This window comes from Hylobates moloch, unplaced genomic scaffold (assembly GCF_009828535.3).
Source record: "Hylobates moloch isolate HMO894 unplaced genomic scaffold, HMol_V3 SCAFFOLD_7, whole genome shotgun sequence".
Lineage (NCBI taxonomy): Eukaryota > Metazoa > Chordata > Mammalia > Primates > Hylobatidae > Hylobates > Hylobates moloch.
In genome coordinates this window covers 118,889,756-118,904,508 of record NW_026652282.1, presented here as the reverse complement: position 1 = coordinate 118,904,508, position 14,753 = coordinate 118,889,756, and the positions used below count along the sequence as shown (strand labels likewise).

The window sequence follows — 14,753 nt, the reverse complement described above, 5'->3', positions numbered from 1 at the left end:
TTTCATTTAGATTACCTAGTTCACTGGGCAAGAAATGAACCCAGTGTTACAGATATTTTGCCTCTGATTCTTGTACATTTTTAGCCTGCCATAAATGTCTCACCATAGAAACACCTCACTTATGTTTGTTAGCCATTACTTAGTTCATAAAATAGAAATTGTTCCTTCAAGATCTTCAAATATTATTGAGTAAAACAAAATCAAATTCACTTAGAGAACCTGATGCTCTTCTTGGCTCTAGACACTCTGTCACCACTGAAGCAACCCATTTGATTAATAATACATTTATTGTGTCTACAAAGTGTTTTCTGCAAGTTGGATGAGAGAAACTTTAGGAAATGAATGTGACTGCCTTGATCCACATGCTCCAAGTTCATCCAGTATGATCTTCCAAAGGCAAAAGCACTAACAATTAGCTTTGTGTTTTGGCTCACACCTGTAATTCCCAGCACGTTGGGAGGCCAAGGCGGGAGGATCACTTGAAGCCAGGACATAGATAGAGGCAAGCCTGGGCAACAAAGTGAGACCTTAGCCTTAGAAAAAAAAAATAGTTAAATGTAGTGGCACGTGCCCATAGTCCCAGCTACTTGGGGACTGAGATGGGACATGGCTTGAGCCCAGGAGTTAGAGGTTACAGTGAGCTGATCACGCCACTGCACTCCTGACTGGGTGGCAGAGAGACCAGATCTCAAAACAAAACAAAACAAAACAAAAACAACAAAAACACTAGCAATCCCCATGCCCCTATCAGAGGGGACCTTTGCCTTCTCATAATGGTGTTACTGCCCCTTTCCACTTTCCTTGTGATTACTTCTTGGTGACAGGTCATGGTTATACAAATAGTCGTGTAGTTTTTATGACAGAATGATAGTCTTAATGGAAACCAACCCACATACCTACCTAGATAGAAAAGGTTTTTGTTGTATTCATAAAAGCTTTTATAGAAGAAAAATCAGCAATCAATTGTAGTATTTAACAACCCTCACTGAAAAGAATGTTTTCCTTGTACAAAACTTAAATCCCCACATATTAAAGCTTAAGCTCATTTCCTTGTATTCTCTCCTCAAGATTGAGAGAGAAACCTCCGCCCCAGAGAGCTGCTGTTTCTCTCCAGGTTTTCTTGATTAAACGGCCAAGCAGGTAATCAGAGGCCTTGAACTCTCGATGTTGCAGCTGCCATGGCTAATTAAATGGTGAAGTGCTGAATTCACAGACATGATTAATACCATCAGGGCATTTTATGGCTTTAATGTTCATAAATTATGACTGAACAATGAAATTTTTATGTGGGTTATAGGATTTTTCTTCTTAAGGATCAGAATTAATCAGTGTTCTCAATTGATTTTAAATATAAATCAGAAGTAGCATCAGTAAATTCTATAGCTTAAGTATTTAGAGAATGATCTCAGAAACAGGACATAATGAAGACCAAGCCACCATCCTAGTGTGATGCAAGCCTAAGGTCTTGCGGATTTTCATTCTAAATGCAGTTCAGGAAGGCCAATCAGTTTCTAAAAGGATGGTTCTGGAGACCTTTGTTTCTGAAGTATAACTCCCCTAAATGGTCTAATCTTTGCCAGCTAATATATGTGTTAGGGTATGTAACAGAATACAGTAGTCACTCTTTCTTTACCTGGAATTCTAGTGTGACACTAACAAGATTTCCTTAAATTGCATTTTTCTTCCTGGAGTTAAGTGTTAAGAGTCTATTTCTTTTCTTTCTTTTTTCTTATTTTTCTTTCTTTTTTTTTAGAGGCAGGGTCTTACTCTGTCACCCAGGGTGCAATGCAGTGGCGGGATCATAGCTTGCTGCAGCCTGTAACTCCTGGGCTCAAGGGATCCTTCTGCCTCAGCTTCCCAAAATGCTGGGATTACAGGTGTGAGCCACTGTGCCTGGCTGGCTGAAAAGAACCTATTCTGTTAGCTTTTCGCTAAACTCCTCATTTGTATTTCTATCCAGTTGTTTCTCTGAGCCTTTGTACATAATTAGATAGACCACAAAAGGTGGTACTTGGCTACCTCGTCTCGTAAATACTCTCTCTGCTGCCTTACTTAGTAAATGGGGAGATCCCAGTGTTACTCGACGTTGGTGCATTTGAATCTGCCAGCGTTTACTTTCTTTGAGCTCATCATCAGTCCTTGACCAGGTAACTTGCCACTCAGATATTTTGGTGAACTGTTAGTGTAGAAGGAGAACAAACTGGCAAGTGATTCTGAGTGAGCTTATCTTCACATAGGAAGGGTGTTTGAAATTTCTCATTTTCAGAATTTCAGAAAGACAGCCAATTCCTTTCTGCTCAGAATGGACTGAGGCTGCTCCCGATTAGGCTGTCTGAGTTCTCTCATTTTTACTCATCACAGTCACATCTGTTTGGGTTTCTGTCTCTCTCCTGGAGATGCCTCTTGAGAGCAGGTCCCCTCAGCTTCCTTACAGCTCCTCTGAGGCCTGCCAAAAGAGATTGGCAGAGAACGATCAGCATTCTATGCCCAGATAAGTCACATAACTCTCTCTGAAAAGAATGCTAAAACCTAGTTCTCAAGTGAACCCACGAGGAGTGGAATCAAAGGGACTTTTGCATTTTTCCTTGGAATCCAATTTAGAATTTATGTTCTCATGGGGTGGGAAGAGAACAGAGAGATGAGAAGTATGAAGAGGGGAAGATAAAGAAGTAGGAATAGGAACATATGGGAAAAATAATCATAGGCTCCCAGAGCCAAAAGGACTTTAAGGAACATGTCATCTGGAGGTTTTCAAACATTTTGTTTTTAGTACCAGAATCTTTTCATTTTTATTTTTTACATAAGACAGCATACAACGAGCTCCACTATATAAAACAGACGAAAAGAGAAAGAGAAATAAACAGTTCAACGAAAACAGTTAAAATAGATGAAATCTGCTGTTGAAACATTGGCGAGGGAACTTTTATTACTTTTCATTAGAGTGCTGAAGAATACAAGGTGAAAACTGCCAATCTTGTCTAAGTATTACTTTAAAGATGGGAAAACTGAGGCCTGTAATATGGAGAAATGACATATTCAAGGTCACACAGCCAATTAGTGGCAGAGATAGGATTAAAACATATGTTTCCAGCCTGCCAGGCTAGAACTCTTTGGGAGTTGAGTTAGAAAAAGAAGCTAAGAATGTTTTCTTTCTGAACGTGGTCAAAAAGAGAGGTTGGTGGACAATGCAATGGGAGAGCGGACACCTGGGAGAAACAACGGAGAATAGACCCTACCTTAGAATAGAGCATAGAAGAGTTTGAACCACAAGGGATAAGCAGAGATAATTGAAATGTACAAATATGGAGGATATCCAGGAAGTTCCATAGCAAGGGCACAATGTGAACTGCTAGGAACAAATCAAAACTGGAGAAAAAGGGATTTGGAAATAGGTGTCAAAAGAGAATTCTTTATTACTTCCCCTACATAAATGTCATACTATTGGTCCAGGATGGCAGTGGGACAGCAAAGAAAAGCAAAATATGCTTCTCTAGGATTGGCTGCAATTCTTTCATTATACCTTCTCAAGATGGATGTGACTTTAGCATAGTTTCCTGTTGGAGATTTGAAAGTAATATTCACATTCGTCTCTGAAATTTTAAGCACCTGGGAAATAGACATGAGAGTTAGGAAAATGCGAACATATCTGCTTTTTTTTTTCTTTTTTCTCTCTCTCTCTGTGTGTGTGTGTGTGTGTGTGTGTGTGTGTGTGTGTGTGTGTGGAGTTTCGCTCTTGTCGCCCAGGCTGGAGTGTGGTGGCCTGATCTTGGCTCACTGCAACCTCCGCCTCCCAGGTTCAAGTGATTCTCATGCCTCAGGCTCCCAAGAAGCTGGGACTACAGGCAAGCACCACCATGCCTGGCTAATATTGTATTTTTAGTAGAGACAGGGTTTCATCATGTTGGCCAGGCTGGTCTCAAACTCCTAACCTCAGGTGATCTGCTTGTCTCAGCCTCCCAAAATTCTGGGATAACAGGCATGAGGCACTACGCCTGGCCAGTATCTGCATTATTAATGGTTAAGTTCATTGAGCAATATGATTTGGACCCAATTTCAAAATGGTTTTCTTTCACTTTCTGCCCCAGATTGAATTTGCCCTCTGGTCACAGGCCTTTGTGAGTTCTCTTCGTGGAAGGGAGAGGAGAATGAATGAGGTCTGTAGGCAGACAGATCACAGAGAGATGCCCCCTTCTCAAGTCTCATTAATTATGTGCCATGCATTTTCCTGTTTACGAAGACAAAAGATTCAAGGGGGTCAGGATATAAAAAGACAGAAATACCTTCTGTGGGTTGGCAGGAACATGTGACAGAGGGAGAGCCTGGTTCCCCCTCCCCCATACTCTTCATTTTTCAATATTATACAATTTAATCAGGGAGAGAAGGATCAGAGCAAGAAGGACATCTACAAACACGTGTAGAATCACCTGGTTATCAGCCTCGGCCCAGTGGTTCCATGAGCTTATGTGGATGGTAGACAGGAGTTAGAAACAAAAGGATGTATTTACAGTTTGTGTTTGCAAATTTGTCATAAATGCCCCTGCCATTCTTATTATATATTCCTGAAGTCTTCTCTGAGTCTGTTTACCTCTAATATGTACCACAGAGTGTCCACACCAATAATTCTACAGGCATCCTGAAAATACCTTATGAATGGTGTTTGCAGAAGCAAACAGTGAGAGCTATCTGAGAGGAGAGTGGAGGAAAAACGGTGTGGCAAAGCCCTTATGATTTTCTCAATACCATCTCTTCTTCTAAGGTCTATCTCCTTCCTGAATCAGAACTTCGTCCTTCTTTAGCTTTTGCATGCCTGCTCTGGGTCAGGATCCCAAGAGAGAAATGAGAGTAGAAACAAAAGGCCCTTGGAGTTGGTGCTCGGCAGAAGGTAAAAACATGCAGAGAATAAGCAGAGACTTGTACCTGTTCATCACCCACCCCAAATATTTGGGCTTGATCAAAGCTTCTCCTGACCCCTCTTTATGTCAGATATTTCCCTTCATGGTATCTGGAATTTAAACAACAATCACATACATTTTGAACTAGGAAATAGCCTCCTACTCTTCAGAATCAATATCAGTCAGTCATTCATCAGGGATTTATTTTTCCCTATGAATCAAATTTTAAAGAAGTGGATACTTGAATAGACTTGAGGTGTTAAAACTCTCGTCTACCTTGGCCTCCCTTTTCATTTGGGAAAGCCAAAAGCACAAAAGAGTAGGTAGAAAATGTCAGACCCTTTGGCATCATTTTCCTGTAACTATCAGTCTCAACCCACTGCAACCTTTACCCCAGTCTGCCTTGCAGACACACAGTGGTGCTTCTGATGGAGCAAGAGACATTTCAAGATTGGGGAGAAGTGGAAGGAGGGGTAGCAACAGCTTCCCCCGTGAAGCAATGGAATCTACAGAAGGGTCTGGTGATTCAGCTCCTACGGGCTAAGAAGCCTGAAAGCATTTCAGTGTTGCTGAGTCCGAGCTTGTCTGTTGGGTGGTCAGGCAAGGAAAAAAGGCTGGAGTCTGAAGATAAGCTGAGCATCTGGTTTTGCAAATCTACATTAGTTCTGAAAAGAGGTGATGGGGGTGCCATGTAGGAGTCCAGTAAAGACGGTGTAGGGCTGCCAGGTAGTACAGCTGCTCTATTTTGCTTCCTATTTGGCCTCAGAAATCAAGTAAAATAGTCAAATAATTGTGTCTGTTTGAAGGTAGGGATGTAGATAGGCCATTTCTCCTTGCTGCATTTCTGGCCTCAAAACCTCTTCTTTATTTTCCTCCAGAATAAAATATAACACAGGGAGAGGACAGAACTTGTTAATAGAGTGAGGCCAGCAAAAAGCCAGACTGGTTCCTGAATTGGAGGGAGGGAGGCTGCCTGACTTCGGAGGAGCGGAAAAAAATAAGTTAGGAGATTAGAGATGGGCCACAGCTTAAATAGAGAGGTTCGACTCTGCATTTCCCAAATACGTAATGCTTATGGTACACGACCCAAGCTCTCTGCTTGAATCCCAAATCTGAGCGGACAGATAAGGAGGCGCAGAGGAAAAACAGGTTTTGGACCCTACAAATTGGCTTGAAATGAAAAGTCAGCAAAAACCACTGGGTGGCAGCGTGGTGTGCGGGCGCAGCTCTGCAGTGTCTGCTTCTGCTGCTACCGCTGGGGCTGAACCCGTCTGGGGACTCTGGCCTCCTCTCCTGAATGGCTACAAGTGTCGCCAAGCAAAATACCTCTGCGCGGGTGGGTGAGGGTTCTCCGGGTTGTTGGTGCGTCCAAGCCTGAGGCAGGGATCTTGCGAACTTCTGAGGGGCTCCAGCCGGAGCACAATCTGGTCAGCTCAAACACTAAGGAAACACCCCCACCACGCCATCCCCCAATGCGGAGCAAACCCCCGCTCCGTCAGCCCAACTACCTCATCCCAGTTCCTCCTCCATCACTGTTTCCTCCCGAAGCTCCTTTCGGGAAAAGGAGGGGAGAAGGATTTGGACGATGGGGCAGTGCGGAAGCCCCTACAGGTGTTAGCTGGAACGGCCGGGGACTTGAAAGGTGGGGGTGGGGGTGGGGGTGGGAGGGGCGGCCTGCGGCTCCGAGCCTACGGGCTCAGCCCCGGGAGGGAGGGGCCGTCGCGGGAGGGGGCTGCTAGGAGGCTGTCGCGCTGTTCCGGAGGGTGCCTGCGGCGGCTGAATTCCTGTGCTGCGACTGTGCCGCGCCCAGAGCAGCAGCAACAGCGAAGATGCGAGGCCATTACCTGTTTGATCCCTGTCGGAAACCTGGCACGGGCCAACTTTTCCCGATTATCACGCCAAGAAGTTGCAAGGACTAGTCGAAGACTCGGAGGGGCCAGGGCGAGGGCGCGCTCCCCCGCGCGCTGCCTCCTCCCTCCTCCCTCCGGCCGCCCGAGCTCCCGGCCTCTCTCCCGCCCGCGCTCACTCCCTCCGCCCGCCTCCCTCCTCTGGCCCCCTCCGCGCGGCACAGGGCGGGGGGTACCGCGAAACTCCGACCCGAGCCACTTGGACTTGCACAGTGTCCGCCGGGCGCAGGGGCCGACCGCACGCAGTCGCGCAGTTCTGCCTCCGCCTGCCAGTCTCGCCCGCGATCCCGGCCCGGGGCTGTGGCGTCCACTCCGACCCAGGCAGCCAGCAGCCCGCGCGGGAGCCGGACCGCCGCCGGAGGAGCTTGGACGGCATGCTGAGCCCCCTCCTTGGCTGAAGCCCGAGTGCGGAGAAGCCCGGGCAAACGCAGGCTAAGGAGACCAAAGCGGCGAAGTCGCGAGACAGCGGACGAGCAGCGGAGGAGAAGGAGGAGGAGGCGAACCCAGAGAGGGGCAGCAAAAGAAGCGGTGGTGGTGGGCGTCGTGGCCATGGCGGCGGCTATCGCCAGCTCGCTCATCCGTCAGAAGAGGCAAGCCCGCGAGCGCGAGAAATCCAACGCCTGCAAGTGTGTCAGCAGCCCCAGCAAAGGCAAGACCAGCTGCGACAAAAACAAGTTAAATGTCTTTTCCCGGGTCAAACTCTTCGGCTCCAAGAAGAGGCGCAGAAGAAGACCAGGTCGGAAAGGGTTTTTGCTTTCTTTTCCCCATACTTTACGAGTGAGGTGGGGGCGGTGGGGAGCAGGTATGTAGCATAGTTGAGTTTGTTGGTGGCCCATCTTGTGCAGAAGAGGCCACCTAGCCTGTGTGCGTGCGTGGGAAGGCGATGGCTTTCTTGCCTCCGTAACAGTAACACGCTTGCTGCATTGCAACTGCCCTGGGACAGGCGCAGAGCCTGGGGGCATACTCTGCCCTGGGAGGCTTGCCCTCAGCTTCGGACATGTCACATATGTGCATGCCCGGTGGGCTCTGGGCAGGCGTGACCCAGACATGGCTATGATATGTATGGCGTGGAAATTGCAGGCGCAGAGCTGGGCAGACACCATCCTCCCGCCCCAGGAGAGCCTGGGGAATCCCTCTCTTGCCTTTATCTCTGCCTCAGACCCTTCCCCTCTAGCATCCACCTCCAAGGGATGTGGGCTTCTGCTGTCTAGGCATTGCGTTTCTTTGATTACTTTTAAGCTTTTTGGGACAGACTTGACTTGTGGTGCAGCTTCGAAATGTTTGCTGGGGCGGGGGGAGGGGGGATTTCTAGAACCTTGCTGCAAAGAGCTGAGAGATTTGGTTAGACTAGTGTAATTGGTTACATGCTACTAAAATGCGGTGTTGAAGAGGGAATTTAAACTCACTCCTTCCCAGATTGTGGTGCTTTTGAACATTTTCAGTGGTAAGAGTAGCGCGATATTCCAGCGACTGGAAATTCAGCTCTAGGTGTCAGGTTGCGTCAAGGTAGACCCTTCAAGCGAGCATGCAGTTTATTTGCCATTCTCAACCAAATGAATCTTTTACACTCTTTTCTACCTTTTACTAGATAAATATTACCAAAAAAAAGACTCACCGATCTGTTATTTTCTCCATTTATGTGTGCTACACCCTGGGATGGAAAAGCAGATATAACGTTTTCTGTTTGCACAAAGTTTTTAATGCATTAACTGTAAATTAGGCTTGTTTCAAAAAGGCTTAAGTGGTTGCAAAGCATGCTTATGTGGCTCGAATAATCACATAAATATTATTTCAGCGCAGGTGTCTATATTCAGTAAAAGAAAATTTTGGATAACATGGCTGTTATTGGTAAATTAGACACTTGATTAATCTATGGTTATTCATAATTGAAAATCATTTTAATTAAGAACTCATGTTTTTGATGATCATACTTCTGATATGAAATTTGAAAAATTAGTATGCACTGATTTTTTTCCTTCCTACCAACAAAAACCCTGCTCTTTTCACACACATTTTTCACTAATGATAATTAATATGACAAGATATGTTAATGGTGGTTGTATCTCCCTCCTCCCTTTTTTGGTATAAAAGGCTCAATTTTCCAAATACAGTTTCCTTAATGGGGTTCCACGTTATTTATGCATTTTCTACCTTCTTAGAATAAAGGAGATTATTTATTCAAATTGTGGTCATTCTGAAGGAAATCTTTGCTAGTGGGTTTTTGGTCCTTGGTCGGTTGGCAAACAACTCTGAATTATCTTTGTATTTCTCCTTTTCCTTTCACATGAAAAGTAGCACAATTTCAAAAGGCAGAATAGCCATTTGCCAACCCATTACAAATACTCAATGAGATAGAGTTCCACTCTGTAAACCAAAGGACAGGTTATCAGAAACTATAGACACTTTCAGAAGCTTTACCAATGTTTCCAGGTAGACATAAAATGTTTCTTTAGTTTGAAAATTTATTCTGAAACTCGGAGTTTGTTTTCTTTCTTCCAGACACTTTAAAAGTGTAGTTTGACTTTTTCCATTAAGATTTGCAAATGAAATTAGAAATTGAAATTCCGAGTCTTTTCAACTACATAGGCACAATTTATCAATTGATCCAAATCATCGTTCTCTTTGCAGAGCCTCAGCTTAAGGGTATAGTTACCAAGCTATACAGCCGACAAGGCTACCACTTGCAGCTGCAGGCGGATGGAACCATTGATGGCACCAAAGATGAGGACAGCACTTACAGTAAGTGACTGCAAAATAAATAGTATATGCCAGCATGTTGTTAACATTCTGTTTTTATTTATTTTAAAAATAAATACGCTTTCCTAAATCCTGAATTAAATGCAAAATATATTCACACTACATAATCGTGTTTACACAGGTTAACCTAAAGGAAGTTGAATATGAGTCTATCTAAGATAGTAAACTAGGGCAAATAATGTTGACACCATCTGAAGAATAATCCAAATGTCATCTCCATGGAAATCTAGATAGATTTATGGCTATCCTTTGGATTTTATTACTTTTTTCCCACAGAAAATTTACTCACCCACACACTGATCCAGAAATAGCATGTTTATCTCTACTCTTAAGAACCGGTCTTAACCCAAGAGAGAGGAGTGGTTTCATACCATGAAAATTCATCATTACAAGCTTTCACTTCTGCTCCCTGCTCCACACACACACTGATAACTCTGAGACTAGTGGAATTTTAACATTGAGATCCCTCCACAGGTGGGTAAAGGGATTTCTTTTAGTTCTTTCTTTTTAACCATGGTTTAAGACCAAATTGGAGACTATAATGGTGAGCCTAAAAAAGAAACACATAAAAAATAATTAGGTTTTATTTCTAATTACTGAAAGAAGGTGATTCCAAGATGTTACGTAACCTTTAATTACATGTTTTATTTATTAAGAGTAATAAAAATATAAACTCACAAATAGTGCAGGCTTCTCTTCAATGATAATTGATGTTTTCTTGCAATTTACAGATTTCTGGAGACTTATTAAATGTTCCACAAGGCTAAAACACTTAGTTCTCACAATTTTTTTTTTGTTTTCTCTAATTTCTACTGAATTTCTCTCAAACCCTTTGATAATTTCGCATTAATATTCCAATTGTCGGCTGAGAAAATAGCCAAGGAAAGTAGGTCTGAATGCTAAGCAGTATACTCTGCAGCTTTTTAAGAGATATATGGCTACAGCAATGCCATTGACGAGGGTCTCAATAAGTGTAAAGAGTTCCCACTTTTTAGGAATGCTTCGTGGGCTGATGGCTGATCTATAACCTCAAGAGGAGGTCACTTTTAATTACCATTGAAGAAAGCTTTGTTGGTATGGAGGATGAAAAAACCTCATACTCAATGGTTCTTCACTGTTTTGCAAAAGTTCTATGTCACTGTTGTGATATTAAAGTTTTATAGTGAATCCTAGTTGTTCTTTTATGCATAGTCTTCTATTTGAAACTATTAGGCAAGTGTAACTAGAGGGCTTTACTGTAATCAAATAACAGACATTAGTGCATAGTGATCATCTGCAATAAAACATTCCCATAAGTTATTGTGCAAATTGATATTTGGGGAAGGAATTAGGGGATGTAAGCTGCCCTGCTTTCCAGAGTGCCTCAGGAAAATGGGTCCGTTGAGCATTATTGAAGGGAAGTTCATGATTAGCTGCCAGTAAGCCTGTCCAGTCACGTTTCTTTCCCCTTTTTAACGTCTCCGGGTACAAATCAGAGAAGAAATATTTTGGGTCTGGTGTTCACATGTGTTTCCTGAAAAGAAATAAAAAAAATTAGATAATTCATGTTCTGTGTCCTATTAACAGCAATATACCAAATTCATCAAGATCACATTCTAAGTAATCATTTTAAGAGATACACACACACACACACCACACACATGTATCAAGGCTCCATTTCTTACTGTGGAGCTTCAAATCATACAGTAGGTTTTACTCTTCAGTTCCTACATATGCATAGCTTCTGCCTTTGGTTGTCTTATAACTGACTGATATGCATGGCATTTCTGTATACTACTAATGATATTGAAAGACCATTAAAGAACATAGTCTGATAACAGGAATCTGTATTTAGGCAGATTAAAATAGAGAGGTAAGTCAACTAAAGGTAAGTATTGTCATAACATGATGCATACAAATGGAAAGTATCTCAATAGAAATAGCAAGTCAGTAGAGCTTGGATCTGCTCCTGATGTTAAGAGTGACCAGAAACTAGTGAGTTGGCTTAGCTTTGCCATTGAGGATATTGTGGGGCATAAGCCATCATGAAACAAGAAGGTTTAATGATTAAACTGATATATCGTGAAGGCCAGCCATCCAAATTTATTCTTTTTTTCCTTAAAACCAAGCCATTTTATTGGTATTGTTTAATTATTTTAAATGTGCATAACGAGAATACAAGTTGTTTTTTTCAACTATCACTCATGTATGTAATATTTCCCTAATATGTATTCGTGATACTATGTTTATATTTTTCTTACTCTTCTTATTTTTATTAACCTTCATTATTTTCGGCATATTTTCTCATTTAGTTTGATTGAATTGCGTTATTTTTATTCAGACATAGTAAGCAATGTCATGATAAATCAGTTCACATTTATCCAGATATATCCATTTCTGAAAACATATGTTTGATATTATGCATTTAACCTTGCCTTATGTAGATTTATTACAATGATAAATGTCAGTTCAATAAAATCTCATCATGAGGAAATCAGCCATTATAAATTATGTATTTTCCCTTGGAAAGGAAAAGATGATAGGCATTCCATGGAAGTAGTTTTATTATATCTGCCCTGGGTGCAAGGAAGGACATTTTAAAAGACTAGTTTTCCCTTTCTCTTCAAACTCACGGTAGCATTATCAGTTCAACATGTTGCCTTTCCAACCTACATTAACATATACTTTTATTAATTATTCTCTTTTGAGAAATTGACCTTGGCCAACTGATGAAGAAGCATGGCTTCAGTGTTGCCTTCAGCAAACACTGGGTGCCAACTAGGTGCATGGCTCTGATGAAGTGGCCCATCAAATAGAAGTTGTTTTTATGCAGACATAACAGAGAACAAACAAGAAACACAGGCACATTTATGTTTTAAAAGCTTCTTCAAAACTTTCACTGAAATGGAAGAAGAGATTTTAGGTATTTAATGAATGTGTTTTAAATACATAAATGAAGTCAACTGTTTTCTTCTCATATTTATAGTATTTTTATCCTGATCAAAATAATATCTTAAATCCATGAGGAAAGGTACCAGATATAGAGAAACAAAAGCACACAGGAAGATATTTATTTGGTTTAAGCTCATCCCTGATATAATTTCTTTGCATTTTTATCTGGGCAGACTGTCCCTTTAGACATATTTTAAACCAACCCAGTTTATGATCTATCTTGAATGTTTAAAGAAATGAAAAGATCGCGGTAGTATGATCAGTCGATCTCTAGATTCGCTACTCTCATCAAGTTTTTATTTTGGGGTGATGTTTTTTGTTTTTTAATCAGGCTTCATGGAAATTTAAAGTGCATAGTGAAAAGTACATAGTTTTGCTATATAGTTAATACCATTATTCAAGATTAGATAATCACAGGAATGTATTGCTGATGTTTTTTTCTTCTCTTCCTCCTTCTGTTGTCTGATGTTTGAAATTTAGACATTTCATTGCTCATTAAAACCTGAGTCAGAGTGATTAGAGAACATGGTGAAAATCAAATCAGTTTTTTTTAATCTCTCTCTGTTTCTTTCTTGTACTTGTTATAAGCTGCATTAAGAGAACTAAGAAAGTTCAGAATGTTATTTAAAAAAAAGAAGTTCTATAAATAATTCTGAATTTCATTTATCATTCTCTGTCATTTATTACTATGACTGAACTAGGTGTCAAACATATACTGATATTATAGTTGTCAAGTGGTATGTAGTGATACGGCTTTTAAACCAACCCCATATTGGAAGTTTCGGTTTAGTTTTTTAGATCTCAGAATTTTTCAAGTATGAGCTTTTATATAAATGGGATTGTGGTCTCTTACTTCTCAAAAACATAGTATCATATTTTCACCATACAGATTGCTATCAATCCACAAATGGGTGTTGAACACCTGCTGTGAACAAGACATCATCAACAGAAAGGGATATGACAAACACATGACATGCTCAGAGATGTCAGACTTCTTGCCTGTGTCTTGCATTGTCAAATATAGCATGAGATCTTGGCTTGCAATCTGTGCAATTACATTCCTTTACCTCACATAACAGAAGGGCACAGCTTTTAATTTGATGAGTATTGAATGAAGTGCCATCAGTGGCATGTGGTAGGAACACTTGTCTTTTGAACTGTACAATATGTCCTAGCTCCTCTTTGGTAACACCCTGGTTTTAAAGGAACGATACGTTGTAGGCTCACCAAGGAATATTTAGTTCTTCATTAGTATTTCTCATCCATATTACCCCACCTACTGCAGCAGAATGTATATGCACAGAGATAAACGATCCCAGAAAAACTATTCTTACCCACAGGGTGACTCCTTTACATTCTTGTTCACAGAAACCATAACAGACTGATTTATTATCCTCAATAAACTTACAAAACAAGGCAAAATCATCAACATTGGTCTACGACTCCTGAGAGAAAGGTGCACAGGCTATTTTCAAAAGATGTGTGTGGCAAGCACTACGTTTTAAAAATGTACTGTTTTATTTTTATTCACAGTGTGGGAGGGAGTAGACAGCTGGTAGTGGGAGGACACCCACTAGTTGTCTCCAGTGAGTGGTGTGTGGTTGTGAGGAAAGCCTGGGTGTAAGTTTCACGCAGTCAGATCTTCAAATGGAGAAATGAAGTCCTCACTGGCACCAACTGGCTGCCCACTTGCAACTATTTTGCTAAAATAATAATAATAAAATAATAAACCTCTTTCAAGTCCATTATTTTTATTCCTATGTCCTTTGTTCTTCGAGACTAAAAGCTAGGAGCCCTCTCAACTCTAATCTTGGAAAATGTTGGTCCTTTAAGAAATACTACTCTGAAGCCAGGCATGGTGGCTCACGCCTGTAATCCCAGCACTTTGGGAGGCCGAGGCAGGCAGATGACCTGAGGTCAGGAGTTCGAGACCAGCCTGACCAACATGGAGAAACCCCGTTTCTACTAAAAATACAAAATTAGCCGGGCGTGGTGGCACATGCTTGTAATCCCAGCCACTAGGGAGGCTAAGACAGGAGAATCACTTGAACCCAGGAGGTGGAGGTTGTGGTGAGCCGAGATCGAGCCATTGCACTCCAGCCTGGGAAACAAGAGCGAAACTCCATCTCAAAAAATAAAAAAAGGAAATACTACTCTGGAAACATAGGACTACAAAATGACTTTTTCTTTTTACAAGACCTGAATTTATTTTGGAGTCCTTGTATATGGAGTAACAGATAATTTAGATGAGGGCATTGGACTCTTC

At 41.7% G+C, this 14,753-nt stretch overlaps 1 protein-coding gene and 1 long non-coding RNA gene across 3 annotated transcripts in view; one reads left to right on the top strand and one right to left on the bottom strand.

The window, feature by feature from the left end:
• The window catches only part of FGF13 (fibroblast growth factor 13), a 605,359-nt gene that overhangs the window by 518,630 nt on the left and 71,976 nt on the right, over positions 1-14,753 (top strand). Inside the window, exons 1-2 of one of the 2 annotated variants that reach the window (XM_032757735.2) lie at positions 6,633-7,535; positions 9,428-9,538. In XM_032757735.2, coding sequence (XP_032613626.1) covers positions 7,349-7,535; positions 9,428-9,538 — 298 coding nt within the window. In that variant the 5' untranslated portion in view covers positions 6,633-7,348. Of the gene's footprint in view, positions 1-6,632; positions 7,536-9,427; positions 9,539-14,753 lie in introns of those variants that run through there. The other variant, XM_032757733.2, reaches the window with a different exon arrangement.
• LOC116812089 (uncharacterized) lies at positions 1,744-6,254 on the bottom strand. Its single transcript, XR_004370579.1, has 3 exons — positions 6,219-6,254; positions 3,521-3,606; positions 1,744-2,446 (listed from the first exon to the last, which is right to left on the bottom strand). It is a non-coding gene; the product is annotated as an uncharacterized LOC116812089 (long non-coding RNA).